This window comes from Dromaius novaehollandiae, chromosome 3 (genome assembly GCF_036370855.1).
Source record: "Dromaius novaehollandiae isolate bDroNov1 chromosome 3, bDroNov1.hap1, whole genome shotgun sequence".
NCBI classification, from domain to species: domain Eukaryota; kingdom Metazoa; phylum Chordata; class Aves; order Casuariiformes; family Dromaiidae; genus Dromaius; species Dromaius novaehollandiae.
In genome coordinates this window covers 32,419,255-32,442,112 of record NC_088100.1, presented here as the reverse complement: position 1 = coordinate 32,442,112, position 22,858 = coordinate 32,419,255, and the positions used below count along the sequence as shown (strand labels likewise).

The following is a 22,858-nucleotide window of genomic DNA, read 5'->3' as shown; positions in this document are numbered from 1 at the left end:
GATCACTTTGGGGAAGGAGAGTTAAAAGAACGGAAAAGTACCCCAGGAAGGGAAAAGAGGCCCTACAATTTAACTGATGATTGGGGCTTCCTTCTGCGAACAAAACCTTAGGTGGTGTGAAAACTTAGCCCTTATATCCATACTCACATGACAAACACTGAAGTACTTGAAATAGCGGGTGATTGGTTATGGAATAGTAGTGAGTGTAGTTGGTTAAATTGCCTTCCTTGCCAAGCAGATAAGCTAATTCTTCATTACGCATAATATACTTTGTATCAGCCATGAACTGAAGGTTGGAAATAGGAACTATTTCACTGGTTCCTGGTTAACTAGATGAGCAGGCTAGACGGATAGAGGAATAATACTAGACGCCTCAGTACAGAAGTATGGTCCTAATAAATATGTTAGGCAACCTTCCTGTTGGTTGGGTAATTTGTTATGAATGAGGTGCAAATTTATTATCCCAAATGCTTCTCCCAGATATTTTCTTCTTTTCATGATAATTTAGTGGTAGGATAGGATGGCTTAAGTCATGGTGAGCAAGCCTTTTCATAATGCACCTCCTTTCTTCAGTGAGACACAATACAAACAAGTTGAAGTCAAGATGAATAATATTACTGACTTCATTAGACTTTGATTTTATTTAATTTAACAAACATCCAGGTTTCAGTAAGCTCTTTTTTTTCTTGCAAATGAAAGAAATAATTTTACAACAGAGTCTTTCAGTTGCTGAAAGCAAAAAATGTTTGACGTCTGAGCACTTATGACCATTTTGTGACATATTGCCCAGGTCTTGCTGGAAAATTTTGACTTGCTTCAATTTGTAATAATGTGAAGAAGACCAATATTGCACTGTCTATGCACTCTAATGCCTAAAGAGCTAGGAGTCAGTTTAAGAGAAGGGTCTATAAAACAATAAAAAACAACCTCTGGAGAAGCTCTCTTTAATCAGTAAGGATTGATTTAACCTAACACACTTTAAAGAGGGAATTTAAAAACAACGCAACTGATCTTTCAAAAATAAGTAGCATGGAAACTTGAAAAGAACAAAGGTTTTGGCGGTAAGAAAGATACAAAGAGATTATGCCCAAAATTCTTTAAGATAACTGAGTACTTACTTCCCTTTCATATGAAATTCATAGGACTAAGGTACAAGTACACCTTTGAGATAGGTCTTTTATCATTCCACAGTAAACTAACACCTGAAGAAATCTACATATTTCTACCGACAAGGTATGATCAAAACAGAGCACATTTAGCACTGTTAAGACTCAGTGGTTACAAAAGAAGAAATTTTTACAGTGGATAATGAGGTGAAGCTTACAGGAGCAGCTCTGAAAAATGCTCGAAGAAGCTATTTTTAAGCTACAGTTCAGTAATAAACCTGATTGCACTGAACTACTTGATTAAGAATCCTAAATAAATACATTGAAAATTTAGAAAGAGATGTGTAGTTCGCTAGATATTGTGATTTAGAAAATTGGAGCATTTTGCATTTTGCCTTAATTCTGCTTGAAAGCAGCAAAAATACTCCTAGCATAGCTGGGTTATTAGCTTTTGCAGCCAGACAGCTCTAATGCTTTTGACATGGTAAGAAGAAACATCCAGCAGACTGAAACATACTTAACTGTGCTGTTGTCAGAAAGATGTCACTATTGCAATTTTGCCCTTAGATGCCACCAGTTGTGACCAACCAGGTCATAGCACATGCTTATCTCAGTGAGGATTTTTCTAGGGCTCAACAAGAATCTATCATGCATACACTTATTTTAAACCTATATAGTAAAGAACATCTGTTCTGTGCTTGTACTTTACTTTTTTGCCATGAAACTGCCATATGTCAAAACAGCAGCAGTGATGTCCTGTGAATTTCTAAAACATAAAAGATGCTGGTTATGAATGTGATCCTGGATCCCTGAAAGTCATTTGCAATGCTGTCAGTGACACCAGTAGGTACAAGCTCAGGTCCTTCTGGCTGCTATGTCATTGCCCTGAAATGACTGTAATGATATTTTTGAGAGCGGGAACAGGTTCAGAGGCATGAAGTCATTGGGAATCTTGACTTTGACTTATAGGGATGGGATCATTTCCCTTCAGTCCTAACCGGAAGCTGCCTAGTTTCCGTATAATATAGACCAAGCCTAAAACATGCAAACCACCTCTTAACCAATGATTGTATATACACTTTTTTTCTTAAATGAAGTTTACTTGTTGTGTATCTTTTGGCTGAGAAAAATGGGGTTTTCCACACATACCTAAATGCTTTCAGAAACCTAGTCGACCATCTGGCTTATTGCACAATTTAGACTAACGAAAGCCAGAAGCTGAATGAAGTGGAGTAAGGGAAAAAGAAAAAAAAATCTCTTGTATCAAATGAGCTGGTGAATTGGTTACACTGGTATGCCCACCTGCAAAACTGAGAAATATTTTAGCCAACACACAAATTAGACAAGAAGCTGGTGTTTTTTCAAGGATCAGTGGAAGATGCAGTTGAATTATTAATGCTAATAGAACTTAACAAACACATGACCATAAAGGATCAGATCAAAGGTTCATCTCATTCAATATTTTGTATCTGATCAGGTTCCATAGTGATGCTTAAGGAGTGGTATATAAAAGACAAGTACAAAGCGATATTTCTCCTGCAACCCCCCCACCTCTCTCCCACGCTCTTCCCCTCCCCCACCCCCCCCAGTTCTGCACTTGTAGTTTGGGAATTTCCTTGGGAGGAGCTTACATTATTGAGTTTAATAACACCTTTTTTTTACATTATTCCATTAGTCTAACCATGTTTCATACTTATTCATAATTTTGACATGCAAAATGTGCTGAGGTAGTGAATTCCACGATTTCAATATGTATAATATGACAAAGGACTTCATGTTGTTTAGCCCTCCGCCATTTTGTTTGATGCTCTTGGTTTTTATATTGTAGGAAATACAAGTAATTGTTCCCTATTCACTACTCAGTCATCTTTTTTCCAAACTGAAAGGCCCTAATGCTGGAGAACTGCAAGGGTAACTAAATAAGGGACTGCCTAAAAGACTAAACATACATGCAGTTATTCAGTGGCAGGCTGGGTATCAATGCACATTTCCAGATGCTATATATATATGTATGTATAAAAAAGGTCAAGTCTCTATTTAAGTGGTCAGGGATGTGAATAGCTCTATCTGAACAACTCTGAAAAGAGTCCTGCATTAGCACTCTGAAGTGTCAGCAACTGAACCATGCCTGTAAACCAGAGAAATTTCAGATGAGAGCAGCAAAAAGTCCTTTTAAAGGTTTAATAACACTGACTCAAGAGCAAAGGATAAAAGAGTAATACAGCTTGTTTATACATTGGCTCTGGAAGAAGCAAACACAGTGGCTTGTTCAGAAACCTTAGAAGGATGTAAACACTGAAAAACAAAGCAGGTGTGAGAAAAATCTGGAAAGTTGTAGTTCAGAAAAAAATAGGAAAAAATATAGGAAATTTCAGAGAAGGTGTGAGGAGTAAATGAAGTTTATGTGACTACGAAGTGATCTGCTAAAGGAAAGAGTGGGAGCCCTTCACTGCAGTCTTGAAAGTGAAGTTGTACAATGCATTGGAGAAACATACTGTAGGAAACGTTCTTGCATTGTGGAAGAGATTACCTGACAGGATTTTTTCCATCTCTGATTTCTACTGCTGTCTGACCTTGATTGATAAAATCCATATTAAGGTAAAAAATGCCTTCATGCCAGGATGAAAGTGAAACTGTGTGAAAAGAGGTCTGCAGCAATAATTTATTTAAAATCAATTTTACTTTGTACTAATCATGTATAGCTTCTCTGTGTAATTCCAGAGCAACTTTAAACTCTGCTCACTGGAGGACAAAAATAGAATATCGAAGAATAATTTCCATACACCAGCATGCACTAATCTGCTGGCACCAGGAAAGAGCGGCTCTCACTAAATGACTAATAAAATCCCTCTCCATCTCTGTAAAATGACAAATGCCTGATTTTCTCCTTATTCTAGTGTGCATTACACCACTACCTGATTAATTACATGAGATACTCCTGAAGATATATATTACATTGTGCAAAATATAATTGAAATCAGAGATATCATATTATAGTGAGAACTATAACCATGCTTCCATTAATACAAACCCTTATTATCAGCAGTTTATAATTCACTTGGAGATTGGCTTTGACATACAAGATCTTAGCCTGGGGAGGACTTTTTCCCTGAACACAATTAAAGAAAAATCTCTTTTGGCCCTCAGAGATGTAAAAGCTGAATGTGAACAGACAGTTTTGATTTAAAATGCCTTTTGTGTGTATATAACTGAAAAAAGCTTAGTTTCAGAATAGAAGATTATGTTGGCTATTATGTTGTAACATGAGCTAGACATAGAGCAGTAAATTTTCATGAAGAAGTGGATTAGGTCTTTAATATGGGAATTTGAAGTCCTGAAAATCTGCTAGCAAATTTAGCACATCAACACACAGCATAACCGTAACTTCAGAGATCTCAATTCAAAGCTATTCTGGCAAGTTGTTCTGGTATGGTGCTCCTTTTTTATAAGAGACCCTGCATACATATTTACTCAACAGACCAAAACCACTTGTTTTGAGTTTCTGAAAGCTTCTGGGGGAAATATAGCATTTCTTAAATGGATAAACAATAGAAAATATGCTTCTTAAGGATCATATGTAGTTAAGATAGCCACGTACAATATAAAGTCTGAAATGCATGCTATGCTCTGTAACATGGACTAAAATTTCAGTTCTTCACATTTTCAGTTATGAGAATCAGCTCTGCCTGACTTCACTCCCTGCTCCTGAACAGTCACCTAAGAATAAGCTGCAACAACTTTTGAAGCCAGAGGACTCAAACCTACTCACTCAACCAGAAGAAAGAGAGGGTTGTTACAGGGCTGGACTTCATTTCACTAAGAGTCACAAAATTGGCAAGAAGTGTCTCTGCAGCCTATTGAAGAATGACATGAGGAATGGTAGGGAGAGCAATCTGTGGTATAGAAGGCCTGAAAATAAATGCAATGTGGAAACATGATAAAGAGGAAATTCCTGCAGTGCTTGTTTCTCTATTTTTATTCTCGCTCCTTTTTTTTTTTTTTTTTTTTTAACATCTCATATCATAAATCAAAATGACTTCATGCTACATTTTGCTTTTGCTCTGCCTGATCCTCTGGTGGTTTATTGACAAGATTGACCATTCTAACTACGTGTTTCTTCTCTCCTTTCCTGTTCTTTTTTTAAAGACCTTACTCTTTTCCTTATGCTTTTATTTTGCTGTTTATAACTTTTTAATTTTAAGCCTCTTCTCCATTTCTTTCATCTTCCTTCTTTTTTTGTCATTTCTGTCTTTCTTTTCTCTCCCCTATCTGTATCTTTTCCTTTGTACTTCACTGTCTTTTCCATATCTCTTTATTTCCTCAGTTGTAATAGTATTTTTTCCTGAAGTCCCACATCTGCTCTTTGGTTAAGGAGTTCTGGAGGTGACTTTCCCTGAATGTATTAGTGAATGAGTATAGAAGGGTATTTTGGTCATACAATCAACTTGTTCCTATCGAGGAGCTTTATGTCTTTATCCACACAAAGATTTCAAAGCAAAAACTGGGAAAGAAAAATAAACAAGGGAAATAAGAGATTAGGAAGAAAATTCCAGTCTTTTACATGGCAAGCCATCTCAGGAGGTCCTTTCATTCAAATTAGAGTACTGAAAAAAAGAATATTACTTCTCAACTGAATTATTCTGCAGCATTCTCTTATATAAGGTTCCTTCTTTACTCTGGTTATCTTATTTCACTCATCAGCCCAATTTTCCCTGTGATAAATGTTTCTATTCTTTGTCTTTGCATGTCCTTCCTCTTATAATACTTACAGCTCTTTGTCTCCTTTCAGCTCTTTCTCCTTTCTTTTTCTTTTGCTCTTTCCTGTTTCTGCTCACATTACACTAACCATTCCCTTGAAATAATCCAGCATTCCTGTTCTACAACGATACTGATCCAAGTCTCCTCACATAGTCAGGCAGCAGGTCTACTGTTCTACTATTACTGTCTGCTCCTTCTTGCATTTTTTCACAATAACAGGTAAAGAAGTACTTATCTTGGAGATATATTGCACAGATCAGCCTCTTCCTCTTCTATTTAAGCCTCCTGACCTTCCTCTACATCTAAGAGGCTAGGAATGCACTGCTTCACTTCAAAGTAATTTCGTTTTGATGAGCCCAGCACTCTGAATGTAAGTTTTCAGAACAAAAACTATTCCAAAACAGTGTATTCAGAGTGCTTCCTTCATTAAAACCCAAACACTTTGAACTGAAGGAGCACTCTCCAAGCCACTTTGATGCCAAGGTAGCAAAGCCAATTTTAATCCATGCATATGAGGGATGTGTAGGAGATTATCCAGATGTTAATTACTCCTCCTAAGGAACTCAGTGATGTACTAATATGCCTGCCTGTGCCTATAATCACATGAGGACTTTTGGGTACATAACAAATAAAATAAAAAATCACTGACGTGCATATTGCGAATGTGCAGATCCTTAATTTTATAACTATCTGGGTAATACTTGTATGTAAATATTATGGCATTCTCAGATGACTATCTTTCTGAGAGCTGAAAATCTTCCTTATATAATAAAGCGTTTGATTGCTCCCAACTAAGCATTATTCTCGTGATAAAAATATGTAGATATAAAAACTAGAAGAAAGTTTGTGACACACTGTAGGATTCATCTGACTAAATTTAGGGCATCCTCATTTTTGATGTTTATGTCTGAACTACTCATTCTGGCTTCCTTTATGGGGCCAGTAAAGAGATACCAGCACTGAGAGCATGTGATTTACTTCATCCTAAAGCAGATGTCTAAAAGCGGCCTAAAAGTGACTATTTCTCTCCACTGACTCTAACGGGGAGCCTGAGGTGAAAAGCTCCTTTCCATATCAGAAGGGCAATGCCTACACTTACACATCTAATGGTAAGGGAGATGGATCCTACCTGCAGAGTTAGAAGTCAGGACATACCTTCTTGTACTAATATTATAGTTCTGTCCAAAACATCCATCTCCAATTATCCTAATTAATACAAAATCTAAATAAAAGAGAACATGAAAAAGACCTGACATGTCAGCCTTCACTTTTAATCTGTCTCTATATACACTTTTTATTACACTTATTACCTAAATAGACACATCTTGTTCTAAGAGTCGATCATCTTTTTTCTGGAATGGGCAAAATACAGAAAATGATCAGTTAGGAAGGTAAATCCGTTACCCCAAAGCTAAATTTTCCAAGTGTATTGAATTCTTTGAATGGTAATACGTATGTTTCTGCAGACTGGCTTCAGGAAACACAATATTCTAGTATTTCAGCAGTAAGATGGAAATGAACTTTAAAAGAAATCATTTTCTTTTATGATGTGAAAAAACTTATGGCCTATATTTTCCAAAGTGGCCTCTAGTTCTGCTGGTTCAGTTTTATGACCATAAAGACTAGTATACACCACAAAATGCAGGGGACAAATAAGAACAATTGGATATACATTAATATATTGTATTTTATAGGGTGTCCAGTTACAAACAGTTATGCCTGCAGTATTTCTGTGGCTTGAAGTCTCTGTAAGCTTGTAATTACATGCCTGAAACCAGAAGCTGGGTAGGCTTTTAGGTGAAAATGGGTCATAGGACATCTAAAGCCATTCTGATAAAATGATACTTTCCCTAACCACTGTAAAAACTACTCCCATTACTATGTTCCTAATAATTCCTGACCTTAAATAAATAAATAAATAAATAATGTCAACAGAGGTCACAAATGGCCTAACTGCATTTTATTTACATGATAACTGATGATTACTGTATAATTACAAGACGAAAAATAATGGTGGTACAGTAATTCCGGAGAAAGCACCAGGAAATATAGACTGGAAAGTCATGGCGGGACTCAGCTCCCCGCACCCTGCAGAGGGCACAGCAGACGTTCCCCCCGCCCGTCCCGGGGAGCCCTCGGCCCTTGGCCCAGCGAGGGGGAGCTGCCTCTGCACAGAAGGGCCCCCTTGCTCCCGCGCTGGCCTGGGGTGGAAGAGCAGCACTGGCTGCTGGAGAGGCTTCCCACTGCTCACGAGTTCTCCTTTAGGGACCATTTTTGAGACATACCCTGTCTCAAAAGACATGGGCAGAACCGTCTCGGCATGTCCTGCCACAGGTTTTGCTGCAGGTATTGCTGCCTAGCCGTGGCTGACAAAGTCGTGTATTTTCAAAGGTCCTGAAACCTAAAATAATATCTTGCTGGTGACTGCAAAAATATATTGAAGGAAATCCCTTCCCCTCTCTTCTTTAATTTGTTTGTAGCAGCAATAAAAGTTAATCAAGCTGGTCAATTCTAGCCAATAGCATTTGGGGGCTTTGCCTCAACATTTGCTTCATACACTTTGCATGCATAACATACATTCACATTCTTTGTCTGGCTCACTCTGGGTCTGCTAGTGGATCTGTTTTTATATACAATGTTTTCCATGTTCCCATCTTCAGTTCATTGCAGCACATCTTTATCAAAAGATGAAGTAATGCTATACAACCAAATAGTGTTGAGAACCAAAAAGGAAGACTCAAAAACCAAAACAGTTCCTTTCATTTTTGATCTGCCCTACTATTTCTTTCTAATACATGGATTATGTTGGATTCAATTTGGTTTAATAACCTTACTATTTACAACTTTGTGGACTAAAATACAAGTTTCTAAACCTAATAAGTTTACCAAGTTGGAAGAGACTACATATTTACTACTATATTTTATTTTATTTATTTTACTGTATTTTCTGCTATATACTTAGTAGTCAGTTCTGAGCATAAAAATAATATACAGAATGGTGATCCAGATCAGGTATCTAGGCTACATCTTAGAGATCAATTTAAAATATGATACAAATACAGTACAAGATTTTAACTCTAGAGGAGCAGTACAATATACTCATGGATTTTCAGGCACATTTTCCTAAGTGGCTTCAGGAACTGGAACTCTGAGTGAGATGGAGATATTATTGTCCTAATTTTTCCAGCTTAACTAAAGTATCCTTCTGCTAGGTCCCACAGGTTTTCTCTGTCACAAGTGGAAAGATAGAGGCATCTCCAGAGAACAATTTAGACCTCAGGTGGAGTTGATGGCTGTTGCAGGTGTGTCTGTCTCCTCAGGGAACTGTGATCCTTCCTTAAATATCTCATTTACACATCTAACCTTAAATGGGCTGGATTCAAGTCTCCATATCTGCCCAAAAGTATCTGAAAGATGGCCTTGCAGGTAGAGAGAAGGGGATACTGCTGGAAGGTGACTTCAGCTAACCCGTTTTTGTGTTTCATTAAAATAGAGAAGTAAAGATCTATTAACCACCTAAGATCTATTAACATATACACCTGAGCTGAGGGCTGTTACTTTTTTATTGATGCGAAAGTGCTTAAAAAGAACCAGTCTGTCTGAGCATTGAGTGGACAAACACTTAAGCATTTTAGAAACCCATTTGAAAACTTTTCCCAAGATTATACCCATTTACTTTAAACAGAACACAAAAATTAGTCACTATTTTGTTTACATTCTACTTTTCAACTGATTTTTTTCAGTTATGACTTTCTCGCAAACACTCATGATAGCACAGGCACAATACAAAGGACAAGGGAAATATTTTACTGTAAAATTTTTTAAAGGCATCTTTTCAAAAGAGAAACTAAATTCTGATCTTCTGCCCATATTCTCCAGTCAATACACAGATAGAAGACCAACTCCATTTTAAAAGAAATATCCATAAACATCCGCTATGTCTACAAAGTATGGGCCACAGTTCTGCACCTGATAATTGATAAATCATGTAGAGCCTCTGCTTCCCTACGTGGAGAACTCCAGACATTGTAGAGTAATAGCTAATGGATTCAAGTTTGCACATACAGTAGATTTGTTTTCAGCTGTAACTTCCTTCAGAGAATAAGAAAATACCATATTGTTCCCATTTGTCTTTTTCTTTCCCACCAAATGCTGGATTTCATAACATCTGAAACATTGGTGAAATGTATTTCTGATTCTTTAAGGATATCATGCACGAAATCAGCTCTACCTCACTGGTGATTTTACGTAAGTAAAGACTCAATAGGAATGGCAGTATTTGACCCTTAGGTCTTAAGTAAGGATGGTAAGTAGTTTTTACATTTATAATGTTTAAATCCTCAGATAGATTCTAGTAGTGACTTGCAACGCCTTTTATAAGCTTCTCAGCTCACTTTTACAGTCTGACTGGCATCTAGCATGCTCCACCAGAAGTCTTCCTGCACCTATTGCATATATCAGTTGTACTGCTGCCTGCACAAACATGTATCTGTGCATCCAAACTAAATCACTAAGTGGTGAACTGGATAGAATCCACTGGATGGAATCATCCAGGATTTACACTAGAGAGAGCAGAATCAGACCTATCATATTGGCTGGAGGTCTTTTCATGAGACACATTTTGTCAGCAAAAAAATGACAAATATTTTCAATTACTTGTGCTTGCAGATGGGGCCAATGATTATCACTTGCATCTTGCAGGAATAATTTTTCTTCTCATGGTAACACAGTATTTTCCAGTGGACTTTACCTGGTAGGTCATGAAATCCTTTGCAGTTGCGTGGCATGTTGAACCTCTAGAATGGAAAAGTTTCATACTGAATGGTTCTGAAACTTTATCCTTGTTTTCTAGGTACAAATACTTCTGATACTAAGAGGAATATGAACAGCAGTGCACGATTCCAAACAATAATTTATGCTGATTTAAAACATTAGCAGCAACCCGTGAACACAAGCTGCAATTTGTTATCTTATCATATAATTAGAACAACAGAGCATGCAATTTGTTTATGTGTCACTGACCTCTAAAGAGCTCATTGATATTGTGGATCCAGTTTCACTTCTCGATAATCCTGCATTGTCATCCAGCTCTGAGGCAATGAAGCTTTTTACTGCTGTGCGGGGCTCAAATGGTAAATTCTGCATATGTTCTTGGGTGGGAAGATGCTGGTCTAAATTGATATTAAATTGGTCCATTACAGAGGGATTCATATTGAATTCTGGATTAACTTTGTAGTGTAACAGCCTTTCATGAGGCAATGTATCCATGCCTATATTCATTTTGCTCTCATCTTTCAGTGATGGCTGGGTATTTACTGAGCTCCGGGGCATGACTATGTAGTCGCTTTCTATCATCCGTTCTTGAGGATGGACTATGTCCATATCTGCACCTCTCAAGTTATCATCAGTGCATAAATACACAGTCCTCCGTAACTCACTGTTGTCTTTTTTCAAACACTGATTGGCCAGTTCACTCATACTCATAGGCATGTGGAGACCTGTGGGCTGCTGAATGATGACTTTGGAAATGATGTTTCCAGGTAAGGTAGAATAGCTCATTCCTTCAGGATTTGGTCCTTTTTCCTCCTCTTCATCGTTTAGCGAAATTCTAGAAAGTGTTCCTGTTATAGTAGCTGCTCTGCAAGGTCCAATGTCTTTATGCAGAACTGTGGATGAAAGAACAGAATTCTTACAACATGAAACTACGCCTGTCCAAACTATGCCTTTTTGTTGTGGCCTTATTTAGCAGTGTTCCCCTAACCAATGCATTTTAACTCTTTTTTATCCATTTAACAACTTTTATTCTATAAATATTGCTTTGAAAAGGGTTTTGTTTCATCAACATCTATCTACTGTATACAGCTGATACAGATCTCTGATTAAGCCTCACGTCATTTACATAAATTAAAAGCAGTCCTTCAATCATTCCTACTTCCTCACATAGATCTTGGATGACTTACAGCTTAAGCAAAAGCCTGCCATGTGGAACTTGATTAAGGGTTTCCAAAAAATACACTATGACATCTGTACTGCCATTATTAACTCCAAATAACCTCTTGGAAAATGTCAAAACAGATTGTAAGGCAGAATCATTTTGTAAATCCATCCTAATGATTTACTGTAAGATTATAACTATGGACATGTGTTCCTGATCTCCTAAATGTTCTTTTTCACTGATTTTATTTTAATTCTTCCGTATTCAATTATTGTCTAAATAGAAGTGACATATAACCAAATTGGGAAGGAATTCCACTGGTATCAGAAAGACATATTTTGCCACATTTAGTAAGCTTATTAAAACATAGAAACATCTCTCATAAAAACAGTCATAAACCAGTTCTGGTGTAGGTCTCCCTGGTCACGGTTGTAGCAACATCCAGCACTTTTTATTAGGCTAAGCTCTAAATGTAAAAGTTATCAGTCTCTTCGCCTAATACAGAACTTCCAGGGACATTGAAGGATGCATTCGGGAGCAAAGGCTTGATTCAATTTCTCTTAAAAATAAGTACAAGTCTATATCTCAGGATTTGTAATGAAATAGAAAAGAAATATATATATATATATATATTTAAATAACCTATTACTGGGCAAGTTCTAGTTAGGTGCAAGGATTTTCTTGTCCCAATTTAAAATAATAGGTTAATTTACAACAGTGCTAGCTCGTGCAATGAAATCCAGCTCGTGGGCTCAGACAGGAAGATGACTTGGAGTATCTCCAGTGCTACATTTAGATCCGTTTTTGTAGCTGGAGCGTTCTGATGACCCAGATCCTCCAGGACCTGTCAGTTCACTGCGATGTTCCACAGCAAACAGCTCCTCAGGCAGCCCACTCTGCTATGTCACACAAAGCCCTCTCTGGTTTTTCAATTAGGAGAAGAATAATTTACCTCTAAATGATGTTATGCAAGTGAAGGATTAGGGCATTTGCATATACCCAACACTGTGACTTAGCAAAAAATATACCCTCCCTTCATCGCAGTCCATTTTACATAATGCAAAGTGGTTGCTGCATTGTTTCCAGTCACACATGCTCAGTTCACACAGTGACCTATTATTAAATCTTCCATTAAAGGAAACAACTTATTTTTTACCTAGTAAAGCCCATTCATAACAGCATTCAAAGTCCACCTCCTTAAGGACATCCCTGACATGGCTACCTGAACAGCAGAGCTATGTTGACAAAGGTAAAAAAAGGGAGCTAAATGGACTAATATTGGACTTTTCTCTGCAATAGCTGGTAACAGGCATGCATTTGTGTTACAATATACTGCCTTGCCCCTTTCAACATGCACATGGATAGTAAAGCTAAAATATACAGAAGAACCAACACCTTATCACAAAAAATGGAGCTGGCAATTTTTAAAGGTGAGTAATTGGAAACTCAAACTTTACCTTAGTGAGAACATCCTTCTTGTCCCCCTTTATTACCAGAGAAGAGAGACAGTATCCTCCAGGTGGGTGAGGGGAACAGCTAAGTTAGACTCCTGCCCTGGATCACCCTGCAGAGAGGGCCCACTGTCTCTCTCTCTCCTCATTGAAAATACAGAGTGTCTAGGCAGACTTACCTCTGTAGGAAAAAATATCCTTTGGGGATCTCTCTTAGATCTAAAATTTCTCTAGGGTTTAAAAGACCATTTATTTTTTGATATGTGCTTTATTTAAGTAAAGTTGGCAAAATAAATTGGTTAAAATGTGCATTTTTAAAATACAGAAGTGGGCAAAGCTGATCTATTAAAGTTCAGAGTATTGAAATGTCTTAAAAAACAGCTTGTGATAAAGTGGAAACAAATTTCATTTTCCTTATACCATGTTGTTAAGCTATTGTTGACTTCACTTAGAGCCTTAGAAAACTTACCCTCTTTAAAACTACCAGATTGATGCTTTCTTCATATGTATAGCTTTTAAAATGCATCAAAAAAATTGTTCGATAGCAAAATGACTGTTTCACATTCACTTGTGTACCAGGGCAAGGAAAATTTTGTGTCTGAGGCTGATTTTCGCTCCAAAGCCATTTGCTTTCTAAGAAACAGCAATAGCTATGGGAGGCTTCCCAACTATAAAATCCCAGTGAAAAGCATTTATAAGAGAATGAAATAAATGCATTCATATAGCGGCATCAATTTAAAATTATAAATTTAAGCTGGAAGAAGTTACAAGTTGATATTTTTCTTGCTTTTACTTCACAAGGAATTAGTACAAGACCTTTTTTGTTGACTAAATGACTGTCTCAGTGCCCTTACCTGACCGACAAGCAATGTCCACATCCTTTTCAAAATCAGTCTGTAACAAGAAACAATGAAACAGGACAGCCATTATTAATTGAAAACTAAACCACAATACCTTTTTGCCAACTAGCGCTTCCAAAATGTCCCACTTACAGAGTTATAGTCTCTTAAAAGTGGTTCTTGTTGCTGAGAAGGTGAAGTATATTGTTTTACAACAGCAGAGCTTTACAAAGTTTCCTAAAGTATAACTGGGTGGTTTTCAAAGTATGCTGCCTGACCAGAAAAAATAAAATAAAATAGGTGGGAGTATATAATTTTAATAAAACGATACAGTGTATAGGGTTTTTTTATGTATTTGGAAGAGTAACTTCTACATGTCATGGAAGGATCACCTTTAAGGAAGCTTTTCATAATAATTTTATAAACAAAAGTATGGTAAATAGCCTGCAATACAAATTACTGTGAATAAATGTAATCCAATGAGTCCACTCTATCTGAAACTTTATTAATTTGTTATTCAGTGGTAATTTGTTATATAACATTTTTTCAGTCCTTGATACTAATGTAATCAGAGTAAACTTTGTATTCCCTGAAAATAGTTATTATCTATTCCAACCGGTAAAAAGGAATTGTCAGAACTAAGAATGAATTTTAAGAGTCAACAATCCAAGGTTGCTTTTCATAGTTAAACAAATGCTATTTATTCTGGTATAGAATTCAAGTACTTTTCAGTTACATTTTTAAGTCCATGAAAGCTTTATTATATGAAAAATACTTGCTAAAACTGACCTCCTTCTTGCCTGTGAAATCCAAATATTGGATTCTTTCTATTTCACCCTTTTTTTCAAGGGCATCTGCTCACTGAGCCTTGCATTTTTAGGGCCTGATCCTGACCCCATTAGGATCAATGACAAACTGTCACTGAAAGTGAAGGGATCAATATTTTGTCTTAATGTACACCTAATGATATTAGTAAATCCAAATTGATATAGTAATCCATTCACTATCTCCTTAGTTCAAGCTAGTAAATAGATTCCCCTTCTAGAATCTCCTTGACTGAATTAATTTGAGGGGAATATTTTTGAGGTCTTCATGAAGGGAAGACTCTCAAATGCGTCAGTGCTTTTTACACTGATGGTATAAAAATTCATTGTATATTATTAGATTATTTTTTTGCTGTTTTATGCAAGGATCTTTCATCTTAAAGAACAGTGGTGGAAGATACTAATTCACTGTGCTTCACTAAGTGATCACACCAATAATTTAAACTTTCTAAGAGATTTAATCAAAGGGACAATGACCTAAACAGACTTATGTTTTAAAATGGTGTTAATACTTCAGCTGTGCATACTTGCCATGTACAATACTGTAAGTTGTTTTCTTTTGGTTAGGAACACTAAATTAAGAGTCAAAGGAAAAAAAAAAATCTAACCATTATTTGAGCATGTCCATTAGGAAAAGAACTTGAAGAATCTGCATTGATTGGATCCTGGCAATTTCTTAGTCGACATCTGAATGCATCTTGAACCTGTGAAAACAATACCTTATACTGATTCTTGTGCAGTCTCACGTAGGCTAATGCTATTAAAGATTAAGTTAAACTGTAAGGAATACAATACATGACTTTTCTTTAGTATACTGAATAAACCAGAGCCAGAAAACATAAATGTCTAACTGCCATTTCATACTTTTTCTATATTTTGTAGCTGGTGTAAAGTCTGTCAATCAATCACACGAAAGCGACAAAATTAAATTTGCCAATAGATAGAATTAACTAGCAGTCAGGGATGACTTGGTACACAACCCAAATTTCCAGATTTCTCTTGAGTAATAGCATTTGTCTGTCTTCTCACTCAGTTTGGTACAGGTCTAAAAGCAGGCTTAATAAATGTACTAACCACTGCAAAATAAAATCTGTTTTATGCTTGATAAATGTAAGATTCTTGGAAGATACATAATGCTCTTCTAATTACACTTTAAAGAACAAGTCAGTTTGCAAGATGTTACTGATTCCAGTCATAAGCTCTAACCCTGTATAGGGAATCTCTTGAACCTCTTATAGGAGTAAAATCCTTCAAACAGGGGAAACCACTTCAGGGTGAGCACAATAATAATAATGAGTGGACTATTTGAATGGAGTCTGGTTTCTTAAAACTAAAAAAGTGGAAATTCTCAAGAATTATTGTTTAATTAGTATGATTCATGAAGTCAATTTGAAAACTTGCCCTAAATTGCAAACAGATTTCAGGAATTGCCTTTTCAAAGGAAAGGCTTTGATTTTGAGCAGGGTGTATGTCTAAATAGGTATTATTATGCAACAATTTTGCCAGAAAGATGTGGTTCAACAGGGCATCCCATATTCAAAGGAAAAATGCAGTTCCTGTTTGCTGACTAAAATGCAAATATATTTTGCTGAATTCTCACACATACCATGGTAGGGACAGCAAGGCAACTTTCAGAACGGAAATGAATATTTTTACCAGTATTTTCACAGTATACCGAAAATGTTTTAAAACTTGAATTTTGATTCCATAAATTCATGTATTCATATCAGCAACCTGACTGCAAGATGTGACTTGGAAAACAGGAACTTACTTGGGTGACCTCCAGCCAAAACAAGCTAGTATCATTTCTTGCCTGAATATGGAAATATTGTTAATGAAATGCCTACCAAAAATCTATATTCCATTTATTATCTGTAGAAATTATTTGATGTCTGATTTAGAAGAACTAAAAGAGAGAAAATTATATTCTACTCATGGACATTTTGTGAGCAACAAAAGAGGATAATTCATTAACTGAAGCTGAACATAAGGCTTCCCCTCTGAATACATCATATTCTACTGCAAGCTCTTTGAAAGCCTTCACAAAAAGGAATATGAAATGGGAAAAAAGTATTTCTTTTTGTAATTAGGAAGCATTATTTTACAGTCTTCAACCCTTAAATGAGTAAAAGTGCTCTGCAGTCTTGATAAGTGACTGCTGCAGGTGGAAGAAGACTGATACAGAATAGAAGGAATGAAGCTTTCAGCACTTTCCGTAGTAAATGTTAGGATACTCTAAAATACACGTTTCTTACAACATTTTCTAAATGCAAGCAACATACTATTTGAACGTGTCAACAGAATGTCAAATAAAGCTGTGTCCATAATATTGACATATGTTGCAACCTCTAGGCATCCTCACACACATCTGAAATAAACAAAAAGTTGAGCTGCCTAAATACTTGCTTGTTTTTTAAAACCAGTTATTCACAATTGCTGTTTGAATATGTAAAGACTGTGTTATCTTTATCTTACTTTGAAGCATATTCTTGTTCCCCCCGCTCCTAACATCAAGTTACAAGATTTTTGTAGAGCCAGGCAGAGCAGGAGAGGCAGATGTGATGAACGTGCAGATAGCAAGGAAGTGGTTTCCTTAGCAACAGTAACCAACTCAGAGCTTTTATAACTTACCCTCTCCCTACTCATGTACTTTTTTTTTATTATTATTTATTTTTTTATCCTGCAATATAGAAATGTGGGTTTTAGATGCCAGTGATGCATTTAATCCAAATGCACTCTAGTCAACAGAGCACAGCAACAGGAGAAAACACACTCGGTTTCCTCCCATCAGCGGCAGTAACCAGAGTTACTCAGTATGATTCAAATTAGCTTTAGACAATCTTGTATTCAGGCAGGTCAGGCAAACTGTTTTGCTCTGATGGTGAAGAAGCCTTAGCACTACCTTTTCCTATCAGTCTCTGCTCTGTGACTTATACCACACATTCTTCCAACGCCCAATTAGGTATTTAAACAGCAAGAAGAAGAGAAAAACATAGTAGGCTCTCCAGGCTAAGGCGGCGACATAAAGCAACAATACCTAACTCTTTGCATTTTTCTTTCCTAATTTCCGAAGTGGTTTGTATGAAATCTATAGTATTATTATGTTTATTTTGGAAATTAGGAAATGGAATTATAGAGAGATTTGTCTTTCCCAAAGACCCTGAGCTGGTTCTGGCGGGCAGAACAGGACACAGCACATCACTTACTTTCTTTTTAGTTTTATGTCTTAGTTAGCAAACCTCCTTGGCTCTCTAATGTAGCCCTTCTCACACAACATTATTGCTATAGCATACTTGTACTTCTGGAAGCAGAGAAAGTCAAAAATATTTCCATTACCTATGTTTATGTCAATATAATTAAGGGGAAACAAAAGGGTTTATAAGTAACAGTAGTAAGGGCATAGTAAAGCAGGGCTGTCCTCTTTGTTTGAATTTTGTTGTGATATATTCCACCCCACAATTTTTTTCTGACAGTCAGAATTATTGTTTTGTCTATGCTGGCATGCTATAAATATCAGATCAATCCTATAGGCTATAACTGAGATAGCTTTGTAGTTGTCATCAAGAATGATAAATATGTTGGCAGGGTTTCACTGATATATACTGGCAGAGCAAAACATTTTTGCAAACAGAAAGTAACAGATGATTCTTTCAGCTGGGAGGGGTATCAAGTGAGGAGCAAAGACTGCATTGCACTCTGCATGATGGCCACTGCCTTGGCTTATACTGGAGACTGACCTAAGGGTCTCTACAGCTAGACTAAGGAGCCAGTTTGAACATGACTTATTGGAGTTAAGTCTCCTTCTGTATAGGAATTTATTGCACTTAATAGTTATGTCTTTGCTGCTGCAAACTGGTCCATACAACACATTAAAAGAAAAAAAATTGTTTCAAGTGTGTCAACTTTTCTCTGCTGTCTTTGAAGAACTTTTCTCTTCCCATGCAAAAAAATTACCGTAATTATTTCCTCAAGTGTTTTGCCCAGTCTACGATTTAGATCTGGAGGATAAGAGAAGATGCATTGTGTAATGCCAGCTGGAGTTCAAACAGCAGTATGTCTATGCTTCGGTTTCTTCCACCACCTTCACTGTCATCATCTTGACTGGACCTAATCTTCTGACTAGTCAGTAAGTTGTCACTGTACCTTTATTTCTGCCTAACATTTTCATAACTGAAGAAAAAAAACTCCTTCCCCTTTGTGATAAGGGAAAATCTGATGGTACTTCAGTGCTTTTGGGGCCTCGCTGGGAAATTTTCTCATGAGGTCATTTTTAAAGTACTATGTAGATATCCTGATTAGCTGTCATATTAGATGCCTTTCCTTAGGATTTCAATGTCAGGACCAGGTCCGCAACTGTCAGGATTGGCTTAATGGAACAGTTCCTTTAAGTAGTTAACCAAAGTGATGGTTGTTTGCTGTTAAATGACATCTGTATATGTGATTTACCAAAAAAGCAATGAACAAAATAAACCATAGCTAGCTACTGCTTTGCACACACAAAACCAATTCAGATTCTAAATTCCTGTATTGACATCCTTACAAGAATATATTTTTGCATAGTACTTGCACTAGAATCACTGAGTTAGAAGTGGTTCAAGTCAGGATACCCCATGAATTTGAAAACTGAGTTTACTTATAGAAAAAACTAATTCCACCTTCATCACTAGAGTCCTACATGTGAGTAGAGCAAGAATGAGACATTCAACAATATCAAAGGGTTCCATGGGAAAGAAGCACTTTCATCAAATAGTTGTCATTAAGCTGGGAGCATGTCTTGGGTTCAAGGATTGGGGCATTGTGGGAAGATGCATCAATCTTATCCGAAACAATCAAAACATTTTTTTCCAAAATAAACTTGCTTCAATTTCTTAATTTTTTACCTGTATACAGCATTATGCTACATTACCCTTAGAATTTCTTATGGATTTTGGTAAGTTTTTGATGAAATCAGTGACTTTGATTACCAGGCATGTGGTGCAAGCTTTCTGCATACTTAGAAAGACAATGCTGTTTATACTGCTTTGTATTTTGAAGGTTTCATCTGCAACCTTGAGCTAAAGATATATTTTTTAAAATAAATATGGATCCTCAGGACAGTAAGTGAGAGTTGGTATACCTTTTCCAGGATAATTAATATATCCCAATGGAAATAGCAATTTCATAGACAGGAACACCAGTAGGAAACTGCTGTACTTTTTACTGAAGAAATGAAGTATAAATGGTTGCAGTGTCTTACCATCTTACTGAGGGAATATGTAAAATGGTGGGTAAGGATTCTAGGGTGAGAATACCCTTTCTTAAAAATATGTATCAAATGGGGAAGGAAAATGCTAGAAAAATAAGGGGATACACAAAATAGATTTGCCTTAAGTTGTGTCTCTTATTCTGCACATCTTTTTATCCTGACTAGAAAAAAAAAAAAAAAAGAAAAAAGAAAAAAAAGTGATGGTAAAAGAGGTAAGCACTTTGCACTAGGAAAGCTGATAACAAAGAAAAGTACTTTATGGCCTGAATAAAGTGGGATGGAATAAGCACAATGAAAACTACTAATTTCTGCAAGATATTGGAAAGTTTTCTCCTTAAAAATTGAAAACTTTCCTACTTTGGTAGGATAATCTCATACATATACTGTATAGGATAATGATATAAAGTTCATGCAGACTGGTGCACCACTAGAAGATTGAAATAAATTGTGTCACTCATACTCATTTTTGATTAATTTTTTGGTGAATTTCAATGTATGAAGACTGTGAACAGCGGAAAGGAAAACCACTGTGTGAGATTCCTCACTCAGTGTTGCCAATATTTCTCTTCTGGAACATCTTCCCATTTTTTCAGTCCTGAAGTGCCTTTGGATAGCTTCTGCCAAGCATGAGGAACTATGCTAGGCAGTGTGATGTGTTTTGGGATGTGGTAAATATCCCGGAGTTGATAAATGGCAAATGCCACACTTAAGGTCTAAACAGACATGAGCTCTGTAGTAGATATGCCAGCAGAACAGGTTACTCTTCTGCAGTTGGGCTCCCTCTGCACATTTTTGATAGATTCCCGCTTCCACAGATATGCCAGCAAAGCTGTCGTGTGAATGCTCTCGAACCCATTTCAATAAAAATGTTAGGTTAGTTAGTAGGTTAGCTACATTAGAGAAGCTTTGCTGGAGTGAGGCTAAAGAGCACTAATGTGATAGCTCTGTCATCAGATTTGAGTGGTGGTGAATTTGGCAGTGGGTGGCTTAGAGCTGTGAAGGGCAGGCCAGTGACACCAGCTTTTCCTAGCTGTTTTCAACGCATACCTCTGTCTTTGTCCTCTTCTACCCTGTAGCTTAAGTATATTAGTACCTGAGTGTGTAGAATTGAAAGGATAGCTCAAACCTACCAACCAACCACATTTTTGCTGTGTTTCCTCTTTCAGGGACAGTATAAGCAGAAATCATTTTGTATTTGAGTCAGTGTTTCAGCCTGTAAAAATATATAGCTTTTGTTCTTGAAGAAAGGGGCATTCGTGTTAGCACTTCCCTACACTCATGATATTGGGAAAGCCTAACACTTCAAAATAAACTGAACTTGGATTTCATTAAAGGTGACCTCTAATTAAGTGGGTACAGTTTTATATTGAACATGACATTCTACATCTGGAATTAATTGATCTTCCCCTTCTTTTTTCCCCCTTGTTCCTCTTTATATCTCATCATAAAATAATTTTCTGTTACTATAAAATACACTTCTGCAGAGCAAGCTGTATACAACATTAAACAGCAGTTGAGAGATTAACAGGAACACAGCCCTTTAGAAAACTGGGAAGCCATTCCTCACCTCCCTTCGGAGAATACAATGGACCATGACAATAACAAAGCCTTGTAATGAATCGAATACCGCAAAAAGAATCTGAAATAATATTGATCTTTTGTCTGTCATGGCCAGAACTGCAGACATCCAAGTCAGGGCCAGAAGTGGCAACACCACACAGGAACTCCAAAGAGATGCCCTATTGAAAGAAGAGAAAAATGGCATTGTAAAATTGTAGGCAAATGATTAAAAGCTCACTACTAAAATAAAACTTATTTAAAGACGGCACTTTATCAAGTTAACTTGAAAATCACAGACAAGTATATAACAGTGTCGATACTTTATGTTCTAAAGAATATCCTGTATTCAGTTAATAAACACAGTTGCAATTTTTTTTTTGTTAAAAAGTATTTAAATGTGCTCAGCACTCTATACAGTGTTAGCAAACACAGTGGTCATCATCAAACTATTGTCTCACATGCACTGTATAAGATTTGTAACAAGAAGATGTAAATGATCAGGACTAACATGGCATTACTGGCGGTGGTGGCTGACAAAGCTGTTGTTGAAACTACTCCACACTTGGCACATTTGAGCGTCAAACCGCTATGAGGCTCACTCATCTGACTGCAAACAAACAGAACACCCACAAAAAGAACAAAATATTGAATTGTCACCAAAAAATGTTGCTACCAAAATTTAGCTTTTAAATATGACATCATGCAGAAAAAGTAAGTAGACTTATTCAGGATGAATGCTCTAGGCTGTCACAAAACTGTACTTTGTACTTTACACTATTGTTAGCTTTAAATGTTAATGCTATGGGGCTTCATTTCATGCAGACTCTATTTCTTCATTTAAGTAAAAAAGCCCTCAAATATCCAGTGATCAAAACTGCTCAATACACTGAAGTAAACATAAGCATGTGCTAGGATAGACACACACAGTGAAATCCCTCTATTCAGACCACTGAAAAGACTGTTGTATCCAAACTGACTTGCTTGAGAAAGAGTAGGGGACATAAACAGGAGGGGTATGAAGTACGTACAATTATAGAACATTAACAGGGAAAGAAACTTGCAAAATGCATCACATCAGTATGGGCATACTGTATAATCAGATTTGTACTAGTGATGTGAATGGCCCACTAACATCTGAAG

The 22,858-nt window shown here is 36.6% G+C and overlaps 1 protein-coding gene across 1 annotated transcript in view; it reads right to left on the bottom strand.

The window, feature by feature from the left end:
• Positions 1 to 22,858, bottom strand: part of ADGRB3 (adhesion G protein-coupled receptor B3) — a 454,386-nt gene that overhangs the window by 11,109 nt on the left and 420,419 nt on the right. The window contains exons 24-28 of the mRNA XM_026095915.2: positions 22,227 to 22,325; positions 21,726 to 21,897; positions 15,522 to 15,617; positions 14,105 to 14,144; positions 10,887 to 11,530 (exon numbers count right to left, since the gene is read on the bottom strand). Of these exons, the coding sequence (XP_025951700.1) occupies positions 10,887 to 11,530; positions 14,105 to 14,144; positions 15,522 to 15,617; positions 21,726 to 21,897; positions 22,227 to 22,325 (1,051 nt within the window). The remainder of the gene's footprint in view (positions 1 to 10,886; positions 11,531 to 14,104; positions 14,145 to 15,521; positions 15,618 to 21,725; positions 21,898 to 22,226; positions 22,326 to 22,858) is intronic.